At 40.8% G+C, this 17,567-nt stretch overlaps 1 protein-coding gene across 1 annotated transcript; it reads right to left on the reverse strand.

Annotated features, from left to right (window-relative positions):
- Window positions 1-1,253: 1,253 nt before the first annotated feature.
- ZNF330 (zinc finger protein 330) lies at window positions 1,254-13,309 on the reverse strand. The gene is made up of 9 exons (XM_074154666.1): window positions 13,190-13,309; window positions 12,894-12,913; window positions 12,714-12,784; window positions 10,483-10,562; window positions 9,015-9,141; window positions 8,164-8,268; window positions 5,565-5,611; window positions 4,309-4,426; window positions 1,254-3,639 (listed from the first exon to the last, which is right to left on the reverse strand). The coding sequence occupies exons 1-9, from the start codon at window positions 13,307-13,309 to the stop codon at window positions 3,362-3,364; spliced, it is 966 nt and encodes a 321-aa protein (XP_074010767.1). The 3' UTR covers window positions 1,254-3,361.
- Between the last annotated feature and the right edge of the window lie 4,258 nt (window positions 13,310-17,567).

Consider the following 17,567-nt stretch of genomic DNA (forward strand, 5'->3'; position numbering starts at 1 on the left):
CTACTTAAGGTTTTTTTTCACCTCCTTGATGACCTTTTAAATAAAACGAAAGGAAGACTAAGACTTTATCAAGATGTCTGTTTTTTGAAGTACTATACGTAACTCCCAGGTACTCCTGATTACGTGTTAAAACTGTCCTCCTCTCAGCTCAGACTTTTCTTTAATCAGATGCAGGATTTCCAAAGGAAAAGTCAATGTCATGTACAGTCCTGTGACTGTATTTATCTGACTCTTGCCCCACCAGGAAGCGCACTCCACAGTACTGCAGTCTTAAAAACACGCGGTTATGCACCGGTGGGGTTTTTTTGTGGGCCCAAGCACTAAGTCTTGGGCTTCAGCGACTTGAAAAATCATCTCTCCCTGACAGAAGCAGCTCAGCAGTCACCTGAAAATACTCGGTGGATTGTGGCAGTGTCTGAACCAGCTTGAGATGCTGTGAGCTGTAAAATGTATGCCACCAGTACCACACCATCCTCACCTTCAGATTTAGCAACAACTAACTTGGCTGCTGAATTCAGAAGAGCGAGTAAATGGAGAACTAGCTTACATTTTAGGTGTAGAGATGGCATGCTGCCCTGTCAGTGCCCTGCTACCACTCCTCTGACACTTCAAAGTGAACTAACAGCAATGAAGAAAAATGGAGCAGACAAGATTGGAAGTTTGTCCCAGACCTGTTTTACAATAAAGGCTAGGATTTATGTTCATTCTCCGTTTCATCCCGATCCTGCAATTTACCTTAAGACAACCAAACTTACGTACTTTCTGTGAAATCAAGCTCTGAGGACCTATCCCCAAGAGACCACATGCTTTTAACTTTACCAAATAAGCAGAGGAGGATGAGAAAGGACAACCCGTAGCATTATATCCTGCCTGTCCTGTCACAAATTGTCCAACTGTTAGTAGAAAACACGGTCGTGTTTGTCTATTCTAGCTTGAATCCACCGGATTACTTTAAAGCAGCTTAAACTTGCTTGTTTTGACCCCTCGAAGACCAGCCACCAGCAAGGTCGAATACCTTGGCCCTATTTCCAGGCAGGTTCACAGCACAGGCAATTTCAGTGGCATGAACAGCAGAACAAAGAAAAAGCAAATAAATGCCTCTGTCCGTTGGGTGGTGACCTTGCTAAATCACAGCAGGTTCCCCGAGCGTGTTGCAGGGCAATGCTGTGGCCTTCCCTTTCGACAGTATCGTAGGAACATGGGTTAGCTCTGGAGGATTGATATTGCAAGGATCAGTGCAAGGACATCTCAATGAGAAAACAAATAATTCTTTACTCTGATTATGGTGATTAATTCTGTTACGTCAGCAGCCTTTGGCACAGCCAGTGACAGTAGCAGGTTTCATAGGCAAAAAATATAATTCAAAGAGCCAAGAACCTTAAAGGGGAATTTTGTGCAGCTCAGTAATAATATTAATAAATGACACACAAGCAGCTATAATTTTAGGTATCTGCAGAAACGCATGTACTTTCCTCAATCCTATATAAAATCTTGTACTGATGTATACTTGTTTTGTATTTGAAACATCAGCCAAAATAAACTGGCATTGTTGCTGGAACTGACCAGCCACAGATGGACTCAACTATGGAAGTTTTTGGACCACATGAAGTTGAGCAGAAATTCTATCAGAAGTGCCAATTTCACAAATAAGTAATTGCTATTGAACTGGCAGGCATCCTACTTCCCTCACTTTGTTTTTGCAAAAGACTAATCGAGACATCTATCGGGTACATCATTTAAGACGGGTAGGTCTTTGCTAGGACGTGAAACCGGATGATCCTAGAGTTTCAATTTTTGAAGGGGATTTGGCTTTCCAGACAGTGCATTAGCTGCTTTCCTCTCCAGTTCTGAAGGCAGGCACTTGACGTGCACTGATCAGGTCACGTCCCTCCCTCAGCTGCCATAACCAAGTTGCGCTCTTTGTCAGTTTGGTTTTGTCTTGGATGGGTTCCAGCTCCTGTCTTTCACGCGTTGGTATGAGAGGCATTTGGGAGGGAAGTATCAAGGCCAAGTTCCTCAATCCTGTTTTGTTAGGAAACACTCATTTGGCAATCCTAACCATTAAAAATTATTCTCAATAGGGTACGCTCTGCCAGCATATGACCTTTAGCTGTTAAGAAACAGTAGAGAAAGCACCACAGAAATAGGTAATTCTATAATCAGTTCAGATATTTGACAGATAACAAGATAGAGCTCTCTTGCATTTAAGCATGGCATTTAGAAAACTCGATTAACACTTCAGGTGGCTGCCCTTGAATCTTGGTCCTTTTGCTATTAAAATCACTACCTTCTCAACATTCCCCTACAGGAGAAAACTAAATCCTATCACTCAGATGTGTAGATTGGTAATTAACATGTTGACTTTCAAATCGGAATCACTGCAAACACTTCTGCAAGTGTCACCTCCTCAGCTCAGATGTGCTGATCACTTGCCTTGTACCGGCCCATCTGCACAGAACAGTATTCGAATCCTGTATTTTGAGCCCCCCCATGTGTCTTCTCACCTTATCAATTCCTATGCAGGGGGTGTTTCCTATAAATTTTTTTTTATTTCTTTGTAATGTGTGCAAGGAAAAGAGTTGAAGGCTTAGGCAAAGAAGAAACCTGTCTCCTTTTGATCTAATGAGAAACTGTCTCAGATTTTAGTGGCAGAGAGGAAACACCAACATTTTTATTGGAATAAAATTTTCGATTATCTGGGGTGCGCTTGTAATGACTGCATATAGCCCCATAGATTAATATCTGATACTAAAAATGCTGGAGAAGTAATGTTAAACTATATAAAGAGCTACATTGATCTGCTGCCTTACCTACGTAAACAAGGAAGTTATTTTAGGGTCAATTTACACTTTGTACACAACCTGCTTTTCAACTATCCAAGGAGATCAATATTTATGACAATTCATTAGAGAATGCAGTTGACTTTTATTGTGCAGAAGAAAAAAAATGCAGTCACCAACCCACCACTACATTAGTTTTATGAAATCAGTTAACAAAATTATTGTAAAAAATAACTTAATTTTTGATGAGCAAATGGAAATAAGTTGTACAGCCCTTCCACGTTCCTGCATTGATAGGGGGAAATGGCATTGAACCATTATACTTAGTAACTCAAGGACAAAAACACTTTAATTGCTTAGGGGGAAAAAAAATATTCATGTTTTCTCCCCTGACCCCAAATCCAATATATGTTTATACCAAAAATAATCTCACCTGGAGTTACTGCGGAAGTCCCACACTCTTTACTTTCTAACTTTGATATGTAAGTACCTGATAGAGCTATCCTACTGGCACGTATGCAACTCAAGTGAAGCACTGCTTGGCTCCTTCCAAGTATTTTTAGCCTGCCAGCACACTAAGCTTAATCTTCTGGTTCCTCATAATGTGCATACCCACTAGCATAGGTCCTTCCTAAATTCAAATTGCTGAATACATCTGTGGTCTCAGTATCGGAATCCTTCCCTCCCTCATCGTTGTCATCTTCGTCGTCATCTTCTGCTTCATATTCATCATATTCATCCTCACGGTCACCTGCATCTCCAGTCTTGCTGGAGGAGAGGCTCTTCCAGTAGGCATCGTAACCAGAAGCTCCATCTGCATCTTCACCTCCAGTCTGTCGGCCAAACTTCAAAGAGCGTGCTGTAGGCAGAGAAAAATCATCATGTTCTCAACCCTCAACAGCAATTTGAGCAGAGCATCTGACACTTCTGTCCTTTCTCACTACTCAGCGAAGGGCATTCAATGTTAGTCAGCCTTTTTCTAAATCTGGCATTTTCAGATTTAATCCTTAATCAGACAGAACCCTTCTGCTACACACAGTCTGTCCCTCTGCAGCCAAGTCTGTATAAGCAATAACTGCCCCCAGAGTATGACTTAGGTTTTAGGATAAACCTTTGGTACTCCAGCCAAGAGAAGTTGTGATTGGATGGGCTTCGCAGACACAGTATATATTGTATTGAAGAGTGGCTGAGGTAGATCATATGCATGTCATCAAATCGCACTATGAAACTCATTAACCAGCTTCTTGTAGATTAAATAAAGGCTTAAGCAATTATTTTTTTGCAATTTTTCCATAACTGAAATTTCAAACTAAACAAAAGCTTTCATTGTGTTGGAATCAATTAATGATTAAGAATGAGAGACTGCTCAATTCTGGGACGAAGAAACACAAAGTTTTTTTCCCCAAAACAAATGCAGCAAAGCTTTGCAAAACAACTGGAAATAACTGGACTTTACTCAGTGTTGCTATGCAGAAAAGTAGCCACCAATGGTACTTGCACAGCTTGTTAGCTAGAGAAGGAGGCTTACTTGACATGCTCAGATCCTTCGTCTGCTGGGTTTCATGGCCACACTTAGGGCAGGGAGGCTCTTTTCCTTTTTCCTGCTTGAAAACCTTACTTCGCACATGATCATCACAAAAACAAGCCTATGGAGCGAAAGGAGAATAAAAAGGCTAAATGATTTCATCATAAAGCATACTCTTCAGCAAGAAGCAACCAAAAGGGTATCTAACAACAGCAGGATTTTCTGGTTGGGATTAAATTTTAATGAGCTCTATTTGCAGTGGAATTGGAGTCTGTGCACAGAGCAACCACTCCTGTGCTGAACATAGTTTCATGGTTTCCCGGGAAAAAGGCTGGATGGAAGTGCAGATAATCAAGTAGAGAATGTAACATACTGAAGGTCTGGCCTATAGCGCTGCCCACGAGGAGCCTGGCAAGCTTTGGTTTACATTGACAAGCTTAAACAAAATACAGTCAGCGATGTTTGCCAGAACATAACTATGCAGTGACCTGAAGGCAAGAATTAGAGATTGAAATTTCACGCGTTGAGCACCAGGGTGCCAGCAAAGATATCTGGATAAAGGAATAATTTGGAATATGAAATCGATGCCATGGGAGACTGCAGGGAAACATATGGAGGGTGAGAAGAGTAAGACCAGGCAATGAACCAGCACCCAGAGAAATCTGGGCAATGCTGACGATGAAGCAGGTGGAACTTTTTATACAAAATTACTTCTGAGTGTGTAAAACCAAAGGCCTGACATCAACAAATTTGCCTGTGCATCTGTAAAACTGGATTAGCTGTGGAGATTATTTCTGTTGGATCCAGGCTGCAGTGTTTTCTGGTCAGATCACCACTTGAGTGTTTTAAAAAGAAAAAATAAAAAAGAACAATTTTTAAAATATTCTTAGTTCTACGCTGGATCAAAACATATTCTATAGCCTTGGATTCTGTTCAAGACCAAGGATTTGTTTTGTTTGTGTTTTTTCTTAAAGGCCCAAACATGGCATAGCCCCAATTAAAATACAGAGGGCTAGACAAAGTGAAGGTCACCTCACCTGGCATAAGGATGCACAACACTGGCTTGTGGTTAACAGGCAAGCACAGATAAAAGCTCTTTGTCCCCCAGAAGTCTGCCCCCAGGCTTCAGAAGCTAATACAAACGTATGAATATTTTTTAATAATATAGAGGAAGACGTGACAAGGCTTGATACCAGCCTTGGAGGTTAAGGAGAACAAGTCTAAAATCCTAGCTACTTGCACCTGTCTTTATTCTTTACCTTACAACGCAGGCATGAATGTTGCCCAAGCCTGTTACAGGAAACACCTGTTGGAGAAAATCAATACATAACATTCAGTACTTGGAAACTACAGATCTGTGATGTTTTAAAACCTTGTAAAAGTATGTAATAATGTAATTGAGGCATTTCTTTCTAATTCCCTGAAACAACTGCAATTTGGCAACAGTCATCAGTCATTTTACCATACAGTACCATTTTACTATTTTTTTTTTCCAAGCCTAAGCCTCATTGCAGTAATGTAATTCGACACAAAAAGTAAAAGTTGAAGAGGGGAAAAGGTTTAACTATTTCTTGAGTTTCCAAACTTTTAAAAACAGAAGTTTTGGAACCAATTTGGTATTAAGTGATCATCTTGCTTCTCCTTTTCTCATGATTTCAAAAGGAGTGCTACAGTCACTTTAAGCAATGCCATGGCAGCCTTTCATACCTCTATCTCATTTAAATGGGATGTGAGAACTTAAAGCTTGCAAACTTCCAAACCTAAAACAGTTGTTTTGTTCTGTATTGCACACAACTCCATATGAAAATCTAACTGTGTTAAAGGATTGTAGCTGGCACATATGCTGTTACGAGCAGAATCGGTGCTCAAAGTCTAACTTGTCTTGAAGCTTCAAACTGGTTTCTTTACTCCAGTAGAGGGAATATACTAAAGGCAACCACACAGGAACTGGCAGCAACATGAAGCTGGCTGAGCAGTTACTCCTCAAGAAGCAGTAATACATACTTTATCAGTCTCCACGCAAGTACTTGTTCCCTTCCGCCTTGCCTTACCCCTGTGACAACAAAGTTTTTAAATTTAAGTATTAAATATCGTGAGTTTTCCATGTGAGCAGGACAGCCATGGGACTTAGCGCTGTCATGTGTTTAAAGATGGAATTGGAAATGCTAATGCATATATATTCAAACATTTCCAGAGTATCTGCACTTTAAGAAACTTCTCTCAGAAACTGATGGAAAGTAACAGAACCTTTTTCACAGCTAGTATGGGATTTAGACTACAATTGCATGACTGCTTTCAAAGTTCATGTATTCTGTAAAAGTTCTAGCTTCATAATCTTGTTACCAGCCACTGACAAAAATCCTGCCTCTCTACCAAGACTGTACTGTGCCATGAAACATTGAACACAATGAAAACCCTCAGAAAAGCCATTTCTCTATACAGGGTGTGACATCACATCTGTGAATTAAAAGCTTCTAACAATCGCTGAAAAAGCATTCTTGTGGAACAGCTGTTGCTGCTTCAATATTGCTATGCAGGAAGATATTCTGGCAGAATACATCAAGGGAAGCTAATCAAGGCTTAGAAAATAGCTGGCTGGGAAAAAAACAATGGCAGATGAAAAGGAGATAAGAGATTTCTGAAGAGACAGATTATAACACTGAAAATCAACAAATATTCTGAATTGAGAGAAATCAATTAGGACAAGAGATTAGTCAGTTGTGAAGAAAACAGTCTTATACACAATAAAGAACACTTTGAGTTTCTATAATAAGGATTGAAAATGTTGTAATAGTCAAATACATGCATAGAAGTTTTGGAAAGCTTGTCTCATGGGATAAATCAAACAGTAGTTAATGGTGGGTAGAAAAGAAATACTATAAAGGATTAGTTATTTCAAACATGCATAGTCTTGGTTTGTTTGCATTTTGGGGTTTATTTTTTTAAATAGCCTTGAAGTTTCTTTGTTTCAGCCAGAGGTGAGTAGTGGACTAGCTAAGACAGGTATAGCCAACACGTCCTCTTACAAACACCAGTTTCACACACACATTTTAGTTCAACACACAACCAGTTTCACACAACTAATTTTAGTTCAAAAGGACATAAAAGTCTTCATCTATCTGTCCTTTACTCAGTAAGTGGACATGTATCAACATCCGATGCGTTATTGACACGTGTCCACAGTCCACTGGTCAGTGAAGAAACTAACACTGAGTTCATGCTCTGAATGAACACTATTTTTGTTACCTCCTCCTGTGCTCACCCTGTCCCACAGAATGACTCACTCAGTGCTTCCTGAGTCATGCCCTTCCTCAGGACTTGCTCCTTTTGCAAAAACAACAGATGCTAACCCTTCACCAACACACAGGCCATCCACAGCAATCTGGGAAAGTTTAGCCAGACTAACACAGGTGGTATTATTTAGGGCAGCTATTTTCTATGAGGAACAGGTATCTAGAAATAGCTCATCAGATGGTCAGAAGAGTGGAAGAGAGCTCCTTCTTGCCTGCAGAGCTTTGTGGAGTAAAAAAGCAGCATCAGCAGTTCCAGGAGATTTTCTGCCAGCACTGCAACTTTAGAGACTGCTGGCTCCTGCAAAGGAAACTTCCCATGGGAAGCCTATTAACAGCCAGAGGGAAATGACTGCCATATACAATATCGCATGGAGGAAGGTCAGAGGGAAGAGTTCTAGTCTGATAACTGGGTATCAAGAGCAAGCACATAAGAAACAGAGGCCCTTTCCTCCAGTGGTGGCAAAAGCTATTTGGAAAAGGTGATGTAGAGTATTCTGGAGCACAGAGGAAGCAACTGGAGAGTCTGCTTAGCTGTGGTGAACAGGACTATGAATAACTAACTTACATTTAAATGTCTCTGCTTCCAAAACTTGGCAGCTGGCTTGATGTTCAAACTGATCATCTTCACAGAGGAAGTTGTGGCAAAAAGAGCAGGCAAATATTCTGCCTCCTGAAAGATTTATCGAGGTAAAATAATCATCAACAGGCACAGGCATCAAGTTCTGCTCTGCAAACAATTTAGGCAGTAGTTTTGACTGAAGACCAGTTCTCCCTTCTGTCATAAATGCTTCCACAGAGTCCTAAATTAGACACTGCCATCCATTTAGGCAGTGGAAAATACCATGTATGCTACAATACAAGACAGCATAAATACAAAGCAAGTATTACTTCTAGTCCTTCATTTTAATATGGCATCAAGTATTTTTCTTAAATCAGATCACGTTCTCTCTTCCAGTTTCCTTCCCTCCCACCCCCTTGCCCCTGATGCACACTTGAAACACTTTAAAGGATTCCACAAACGAAGATCATTATGGTTTGCTAAGCAACTGGGAATCCAAATACCTGTACTAGCGCAAATGGAGTGGATGAATGGAGTGGGAATGGCAGAAAATCGTGCTTGCAACCTGATGCAGTGCTTAATTATGTTAAGCACTCAGCTGATAGGACAGTTAATACTTTACATAACCATCCCCGAGGCAAGCACTGTATGTTCTTGGGCAGGTTGTTTACCTTCCCCACTGCATAAGGTCTATTTTGAAAATGGGGAGGATGCCTTGCTTTGAACAAACTTACTGCAAGGACTAATCAGTGAAGATTAAAAATGTTATGTTAAGAATATAGGTACAATAACGTAAGCAATGTGAGGAGAAAAGTATCATTTTGATTTTTTTTTTATTTTAAGCGTGAGCAACCTACCGTGGTCCCAGACGCTTCTTTCGCACTCAATACATTCTGCATCTGCGAGAGGGCAGATACAGGCGTGCGTGCTGAGACACTTCCTCCCGTGACACACCCAAGCTTCACAGAAGTCACAGATTGCACCCTGCAATTACAGAAAGATATCACCTTGGGAATTCTGCAATACCTAGAGAGAGACTCTTATTCTATAACCCTGAATGTATGCAAGTATCCATTCTCTCAGTAGGTTCATTCCAGTTGAGCAAGACAGCATGACCCTCGTGTACTCCTACCAAGCTGCTCCACTGTTAATCTTGTTTGTTTGATATTAATTTTTGCAGGATTAAATATAATGAAAAATAACTTGTTTTCCTCCTCCTCTGTTTTTTACACTTCCTGTCTTAAATGTTATGCATGAAAATTGTGTCCTCCAGCTGAGGAGGTCACATGGATCTCAACCTGAGATCCATAAATGATAACAATGTTCTAAGAAAAATGCAATTTCAAAAAAGATCTGAAAAATGCCACTAAATTTCTGCAACTGACATCACTCATTTGGCTTTTAAACCATGCTATCTTAGAATACAAGCTCCACAGAGAGCAAAGATCAAATAACTCATTAGAAATATGTTAGACTCTTTAATTTTCATTTTGATTAAACTGCAAGATCTACACATCAACTATCCCTTAATTGTATCACTTAAGAAGCCTCCTCAGCCCATATGTAACAAGCTACCATGTGCATTACATGCACACAAAACTAAGAAAACAATGGTGAATCCAAATTAATTGTTGATGAAAACACTGCATCAGTGAACACAGGGAATGAGTTTAGAAACTTCAGACTGAAAAGGCAGGCTGTGTTGCTGAGAAAAGCTGACCACCAACTGGAGGCAGAAACTGGACAGAGGTTTAGTCCATACTGCACTTAATCTGGAGGCTATGACACGCTCTACCTTGCATTCAGGACAAAGTAATTAACTTGTCCTTCCAAGAACAAAAGTTCAAAGGCCAGAAGCTATGATTACCTCTTCTAAGAGCCCAAATTATACTTTTTTTTTTTTTTTAAAATAAAATTCCCCCCTAATGCCATGGAACAGATTCCTCTCTGTGATGCTGCAATACTGAGAAGACGGTAAAAGTCCACTGGCTTCTACAGAAGGATCCCAGATTTTGATGAAGACTGGGAACTGGCTATGGGGCATGGAAACTCCAGCGCTGTTAGTGCATGTGCTTAGGGCCTGCCACCAACACAAATCTGTTAGCATCCAGGATGTGTGCCAGAGTTTGCAGGAGTTGAATCTAAAAATGCAAAATTAGGGTTTCTGGTATAAGGGAAAAATCAGTTTGTGATGGTAAGATGGGGGGGGGGGGGAAGTCTTGGCATGGTACATGCTATCATTCAATTCTGGTTTAATTTTTTTTCAGAAATATTTGCGTAGAATAACCTCATAGTGCAAAAAAGGCTGTAGTTTTGTATACGTACCACCATTGCTAGTCCAGTACTGTACACACCAGCGTGTTTTATAACACAGTCTGAAGATTTCATCATGCACTTGGTTTTTCCTGTTTAAAAAAAAAAAGGCAAGCAACCGGAAGAAAATTATATAAAAATCAAAAGAATTTAGAATGAATGTTCACGTAAGAGCAGTACTTTAACCAAATGCCTGTACTTAATTGTAAATCTAGGTAAAAATAATGCAGACAAATGTCTGCAACCGGCAACCCACCCTCACCTCTCCCTTAGATCAAATTAATTATTGTCTGTTTTCAGCCAAAATCTCTTGCTCCAGTGCTGAGATAATGAGACAATGTGTTGTATTGCTGTATGTTTTGAGGCATTGGCAATAATTTCAAATGTCAAAACAAATCAAAGAACAAAATTATGGTGATAGTTAAGCAATGACTTCTTTAAAAGTTGCATTTAAAGCTGCTGCTAGTTCTGTGCCACCATAAAAGCAGCGTTTGCTATCTACAAGGCTAAGGGCCTCTGGGGGGAAAAAACCCACGTGTACACCTGATGATTTAATTACTAACAGGTACTTGGATATTGTTTTTTTGGTTGGTGGTAGGTTGTTTTTTCTTTTTTAAGACCATATAGGAGATTACTTCCTAGACAAAATAATTCCCTTTAAATGCAGGTGACAGGTGGGAGAAAAAACCACAGTCTGCACTTAAAAGTCATTCTGACACAGGCAAGCGGTTAGGGTGACAACTTTCCCCTACTACTTTGCTCCGACATAAATACCTTTACCAGCAAGATCCATGCTCTGTCTGCAGTTATACAAGGGAAAAAAAAAAACCCACAAACAATCTTGTAGCTAGCCCAGGTTACTGCAACGGAGTTTTATCACTGATTTAAGCTGCCCTGCCACAGACCCCTTTGGTGTCTCTGTTACTGCTTGCTTAGAGAAACCAACAAAACGGTGCTCCCTGCAAACCCATTCGGGAGCTGACAAAACCAAATTCCACTCTGAAAATGTAATGAAATCCCAGTATGCAGTATCAGCAGAGTTTTCTATTAAAACACATCTCAGATACCAAATGGTACTTGGAGGGTGAAGAAAGACTGGTGGTGGGCTGAGCTGGGTAACGTGAGGTGGTGGGAGTATTATGGGTTCTGGAGCACTGTGAAGTACAGCTACCTTGCTCAGTGACTTCTCTAAGATGCTGTTGGTTTATAGGGGCTATCCCCAGTGCTTGATTAAGCACCAAACTGCTCTAATGATCTTTGGCTTGGAAAACCCTGGGACTCAATATAATTTTCTGGTTGTTATTAGGAATGCTTTTCCTCCAGAAACGTACTGCAGATTAAGATAAATTCAACACACAGCAGCCACCTTCACGTGTGTATTATAGTGTAAGACAGACAGCATGTTTTCAGTACTTGACTGCCTGATGACAGAAGGAAGACTTATGAAGGATGACACACTGCCACCACACAGTAACAACCTGGCTTGCAGAAATGCTCAGTATCTGCAGGTCTCAAAAAAGACACCGGAAGCTGCAGGTGTCAGCAGCTCTGAGAGTCAAACTGCAAAACAGCCGAATTGCTTAACAACAAATTGAAAATCTGCAAGGATGCATTGAAACAGTAAAACAACAAAATTCACCTCAAAATATGAAACGATTACTACACCCCTGCAAGCATGCAGCTATTAAAAAAAAAAAGGCCATTTTAGCCTGATTCAGAGCCAAGTTCTGTCACTGGGAGTCTTCTGACTTCAAAGCATCAGCTCTCTAGCACATATAAATAACATGAATAGCATATTACATTACAAAACAATGCAAGGTGAATAATGTACTGTTGCTATAACTGATATTAAACTGATCGGAAATTAGATCATCCCAAAAAAAGCAGTATTTATTGGCACCTTGCTGGCAGTCAAGAGCCTTTTAAACTTAGCTGTTGTTATGAAACACACCAAAAGACATTCTTAATCCTAAAAGGCAGCAAGACAAAGCTCTTATTCCAAAGAGCAAATACTGAAGACAAGCCCGTGACCCAGACTTAAAAACCTCTGGGGGTCAGCGGCATACGCACTAGTGCACAATCAAGCAAGATCTCCTTTAAACGAGGATATTCACAACAGTTTAAAAAGAACCTACTCCAAAAATCACAAAGGTACTTTAAGACAAAGGTACTCTAATTGCTGAGAGTTTAACACCACAAATGGGACTGAGGATAGCATGTTCTCCTTCATTATTTCTACTTACCGCATTGTGCACAAATGGGTAATTTTTGAACAGAGTTACAGAAGTAGCAAAAAGCTCTATTCTTCTGTCGCCTAGGCATATGGAGGAGGAAAAAAAAAGCAAGCATTAAAAAAAGACCTGTAAAATACTTGAAACCAATTAATATTAAGCTACTGAGTTTTGGAGGGGAAAAATACTTACCTTTGGCACTTATCACATTCCTAAAGAAAAGAAATAAAATACTGGTAATTATTTGTATTCTAAGGAAAATATATAAAATTTACAGACCCCACAGGGACTCTGAATTAAGTTCTGATTAGGAACCAAACTTTTTATTCAAGTATTATACCTCTGATACAAACGTAGCCTTAAATATAAAGGAAGGATGGTAGGAAGAATGACATTCTAATGGCATTAAATACAGTCAATGTATTATCACTGGTTTTACATACTTTAAAATCAAGTAGTGTGATATAAAAAACTTTAGGTTATTTTACCATTGAAGCATTACAAGGATGTTTGGCTAAATCTATGTTAGCTCTTGAAGCCCTTATCTGCTTTTCACGTTCACGACGGTTCTCAGCTTTCTTACGAGCACCAGTCTTCTTTTTCGGCATTTTTCACTATCTGTGAGGGGGGGAAAAAAGGGTATGTAATGAATGCACACACACCTCTGGATGTCAGTACATGGATACACATGACATATCCAGCATTAAAACTAGATCTTGGAGTTCCCATGTTAATTGCGCTTCATCTCCATTCATTTCCTTTTCTGAAAGTTTCTTTTCAAACATAGAATAAGGAGCCAGTCCTTTAGGAAGAGTCATATGATTGAACCATGAAGAATCTTGTGATCTGGAAAGGACTTTGCTGTTTTAGATGTTATGCTTAACTATCTTTGAAGTGTTTTGCCGTAAAAAAAAAAACCAACAAAAAAAACCCAAAACCCAACCCGAAACCCACTATGTTTATTAGGTTTGTTTGTGATAGGCCTCTCCGATTTTGGTTTGCCTTGTCTATTTAATAAGGACAATATTTGCCTCATTTTCTCTTACTTCTCTCTCTTCTCATGCTCACTAACTACTTCAATCACTCAAAAAGCATTCTTCAGGTAAGCAAATCGCGCTGTACTGCAAAAATGCAAATTTCATACTTCATGAAGGCTTAGAACAGAATGTCCTAGCTCTGAAATCTATATAATGACAAAGGGATGTTTGTACTGCTTATTTATCATTCTAGCACATTAGCAATAATAAAGAGATGAGGATGCATTTCTTTGAAGGCACCACTGTTTCCCAAGAAGGGTTTACACTAATTTAATTCCATCTGGTTCAATGCGTGTGTCTATTTTAACATTCTAGGAGGGAACCAATGCAATACAGTGGTGAGACCATCAGGCACTCAATCACACCACTGTTCTCTTGTCATCTCTGCAGTACTCACATATGCTTAGCTTACTCTGTGTTCATAATAAATTAGGCAAGTATTATCCTGACTTCATGAAATGGACAACACAGAGATTAAAGGCGTCGTCTGATGTTAAAATTTCTCTTATCAACACAGGCACTCAAGACAGACACCCTTCCTTATGCTCCATCTTTATCATCCCCCCCATTTCTGCAGATGTAACTGTTGTTGGTGTCACGTTCTAAACCAGATACAGGTTAAAAACAAAAGCAAAAAGCCCCTAAAGCTCAGATTAGCTCAATCTGATGGGGGAAGACAGTGAAAGGGGCAGCAGGGGTATTTGCTTAGCAAGCATGGGAATAAGAAAGCAGCTAAGGAAGAGGCAAGGACCTCTCCATTGACAAAATAAATTGCCTTATTTAACAGTTCTAAACAAACACTCCCTAGTCTATGGACCAGATGGACATGCTTCTTCATGCTGTAGCGACCAAACCACACTTCCTGGCAGATGACAAGATGGCTGATTTCTTGGAAGCGTTTAACTTTTATTTTGGTACCTTACCACAGTGCTTCTGTTTTGAAAATCTGGCCTCTCTAGCAAGTTTCCCCAATGTATATTGCATCGTACAATTTACCCACACTTCTTTTAGCTACAAGCACACCTCACGGTGCTCCTTGCTCTGCCTCTGATTTCTCAAACTGCAGAAATACACTTTCAAACAACTGACAACTGAGACTCAAGTGTCATCTTAAAATCTCAATCTCCGCTTATGGAATTTGAAGAAAATCACTACAGACTTGGGGTTTGGCACAAACTGGCCTACGTGATGGGGCAGCTCTGCCCAGGCAAGGTTCTGCTGATTCCAGTAGGTCTATGTGTGGCTACTGGGGCCATTGGCCAGAGGAAATGGGAGGTCCCTGCTCTCCCCAGCCCTAACTCCAAACAGACACGTGGACACGCATGCTGGCATCTGTAAGGAGAGCTGCAGCATCAACAGGCAGTGAATTGTAGCAGCTTAAGTTTGAAAGAAAAATTAGTGGGTTTGTTCAAAAGGTCTTATAAAATAAACCCAACAACCCTAACTTTCCCAAACAAACAAATATATTGTCCTGACCAAATTCTAAAATTTGTTTTCAATAGCACACATAAATCAGTTTCCTCACCCCGTAGCATTTTGCACCATGTTTAAATTGTATTAGTGTCATATTTTGTAGTCAAAATTGTATTGCTGAGCTGCCTGCTGGCAACTGTCATCATTCTAGAGCGTGACATTTCTGACACTGGGAGTCCAATATGAGGTTGTACACTAATTTTCAAACTGCTTGAATGCCAATTTAACAACAGAATCTAGTGGTTAGTGTTATACCTTGAGAACTTCACATGACCTCATAATCGAAAGCACCAAAATGACAAACTGTTTTCATGAAAAACACCATCTCGATGACTACCGAAGACAGAGATTATGAGAAATCTTTAAGATGGTAGTCTGTAGAAAGTTGCACTAAAGTAAATAACAAAACTGCAGTGTCAGATCCTTTTAACAAAGCTATCAAGTCAATCCAGGCTTTCAAACAACATCCAATAAATAACATCCTACAGATGAATATTCTACCGCTCTTTCTGAGCTTCCGCTTAAGATGTTTGTTGTCTTTGCCCTGAGTTCTACATTTTTAGGGAATTTACCATCTTTTTATTTTCTGACTAGAGCTTAATAATGTTATGGTGCCAGAAATTATGACAGTAAAAACTTTTACCTGCAATTCCTTTCAAATCAGAGTATTGCACCTTTTAAAGGCGCTAATCGGTAAATTAAAATGCCTCTGCTGTATGTTCTACTCCACTTTTGGCAATGCTTCTGTAATCTGAGGCTGATGGATAACCCAAAAATGTATTTAGGCACCACAACACTGTTACCAAATGCTCAGACAGGAAAGACCCAGTGGAATCAGTCAGCAGTCCAGCTTCCCTGCAGAGTGCATGGGTGAGAAAAGTGACTCTGGAGGACCTAAAACAACAGGCCCAGTTATCAAGGAAATGCCTACAGTGAGCTACTCACTTAAGATCTACCTGTCGGAAAGACAATGTGAACCTTTTGCTCAGAGTCTTTTTGCTGAAGGCAGAGACTTAACGGCCACGCTTAGCACTCTCCTTTTCATCTACAATGCTGTTGTAAGAGAAATTGCCCAGGATACAGTAGGTCTGTGCCTGGTTCCCTCCTCAGCCCCAGAGGTATGACCCCATGGCCCCACAGAGCATCCAAGCTCCCAAACTGGGAGCAGCTCTGCATGAGGGGTTTTTCTCCATTTGAAGTTTTCTACTTTGGAGCAAAACGCTCCAAAGTGACTGGGTCAGAGCATCAGCCGGAGCGAGCGTGACTCTCCAGCTTAATGGCTGACACTGCGGCAAAGCAAGCAGAAGGTTCAGATACCGGGAGGCAGTGCAGAGGTGAGAAGTAGTTCAAAGGAAAAGTTCTAAAATGTGTCGTGTGCATACTGGGTCCCCAGCACCGTGTGTTTCGTTCTTTAAATTTCACCTACTGTTCCTCACCTGCTGCATTATTTGCTAGGGTAAACACAGGCAAGGACAGAGAGAGTTCCCACCACAGCTCCTGTGTATTTTACCTGATGGTTGTGCTGTGTAAAATACATAAACAATGTCTGGCATCTAAATTCTGTTGAGGTCGTACCACGCTTATGCCGGTTTTTTTCCCCCCTCTTGAAGATTGTCCTTGATGAGTTCCCAAAGACGCACGCTAAGTTTGCAGCAGACAGGAAAGCAGATTGCACCAGCGGATTTCTGGATGTCCTGTGCTGAGCACGACAAAGTTCCCTTGCGTCATATTATCTTGTCTTATGTGATGTGCTAAGCACCCTGCTGTCACGAGTATAATGAACAGCTGTAACAAGCCATTCATTTGCGGGGCAGAGGGACTGTCGGGTTACTCTCGTCATGCCAAGCAAATACCAACACCCAAAAGAGGCTTTCTGTATTTTCAAGACTTCTCGTACTCGACCACCAAGTAGCTTCTAGCTCCTGCATATTCATCAAAAGAGCAACCAGGGTAAATTTGCTGGGTCGCATCTGTTTCCATTCAGAATTCAACACAATCTCTTTTACCGCTTCGCGCGTGTTAGACAAGATTACAACGCTCGAGAAAAATCTGCATTAGCCCTACTTCATACTTATGTCGCTCCAGCCCCTGATTCCTTCTAACAGTGACACAATTTTCAAGGCGCTGTGCTTCCAATGACTTACTCCATCTTCTCGGGAACGAGGCGGTGGAGTGCTCTGCGACCGCACCGCCCGGGGGGCTGCTGTGTCGAGGAGGGCCTGGAGGTTTCCTCAGGCAGGGCCCTGACCGAGACCCTCCCCTGGAAACGCACCTCGTCCCCGCCGGTAACGGCCGCCGCGCGTGAGGCCGGCGCTCCCTCAGCACCTGGTGGCAAGGCCCGTCTGCGGAAGGCCCC

The sequence above is a fragment of the Numenius arquata genome, chromosome 10 (genome assembly GCF_964106895.1).
Source record: "Numenius arquata chromosome 10, bNumArq3.hap1.1, whole genome shotgun sequence".
Classification (NCBI taxonomy): Eukaryota; Metazoa; Chordata; class Aves; order Charadriiformes; family Scolopacidae; genus Numenius; species Numenius arquata.

Excerpts from the sequence above, each read along its gene's own strand:
- ZNF330 (XM_074154666.1), bottom strand. The coding sequence starts at position 13,309 with ATGCCGAAAAAGAAGACTGGTGCTCGTAAGAAAGCTGAGAACCGTCGT. Across the intron at positions 12,914-13,189 it reads ATCCTTGTAATGCTTCAATG|GAATGTGATAAGTGCCAAAG; the intron begins GTAAAATAACCT and ends TCTTTTCTTTAG. Across the intron at positions 9,142-10,482 it reads GTACTGGACTAGCAATGGTG|GGTGCAATCTGTGACTTCTG; the intron begins GTACGTATACAA and ends CTGTAATTGCAG.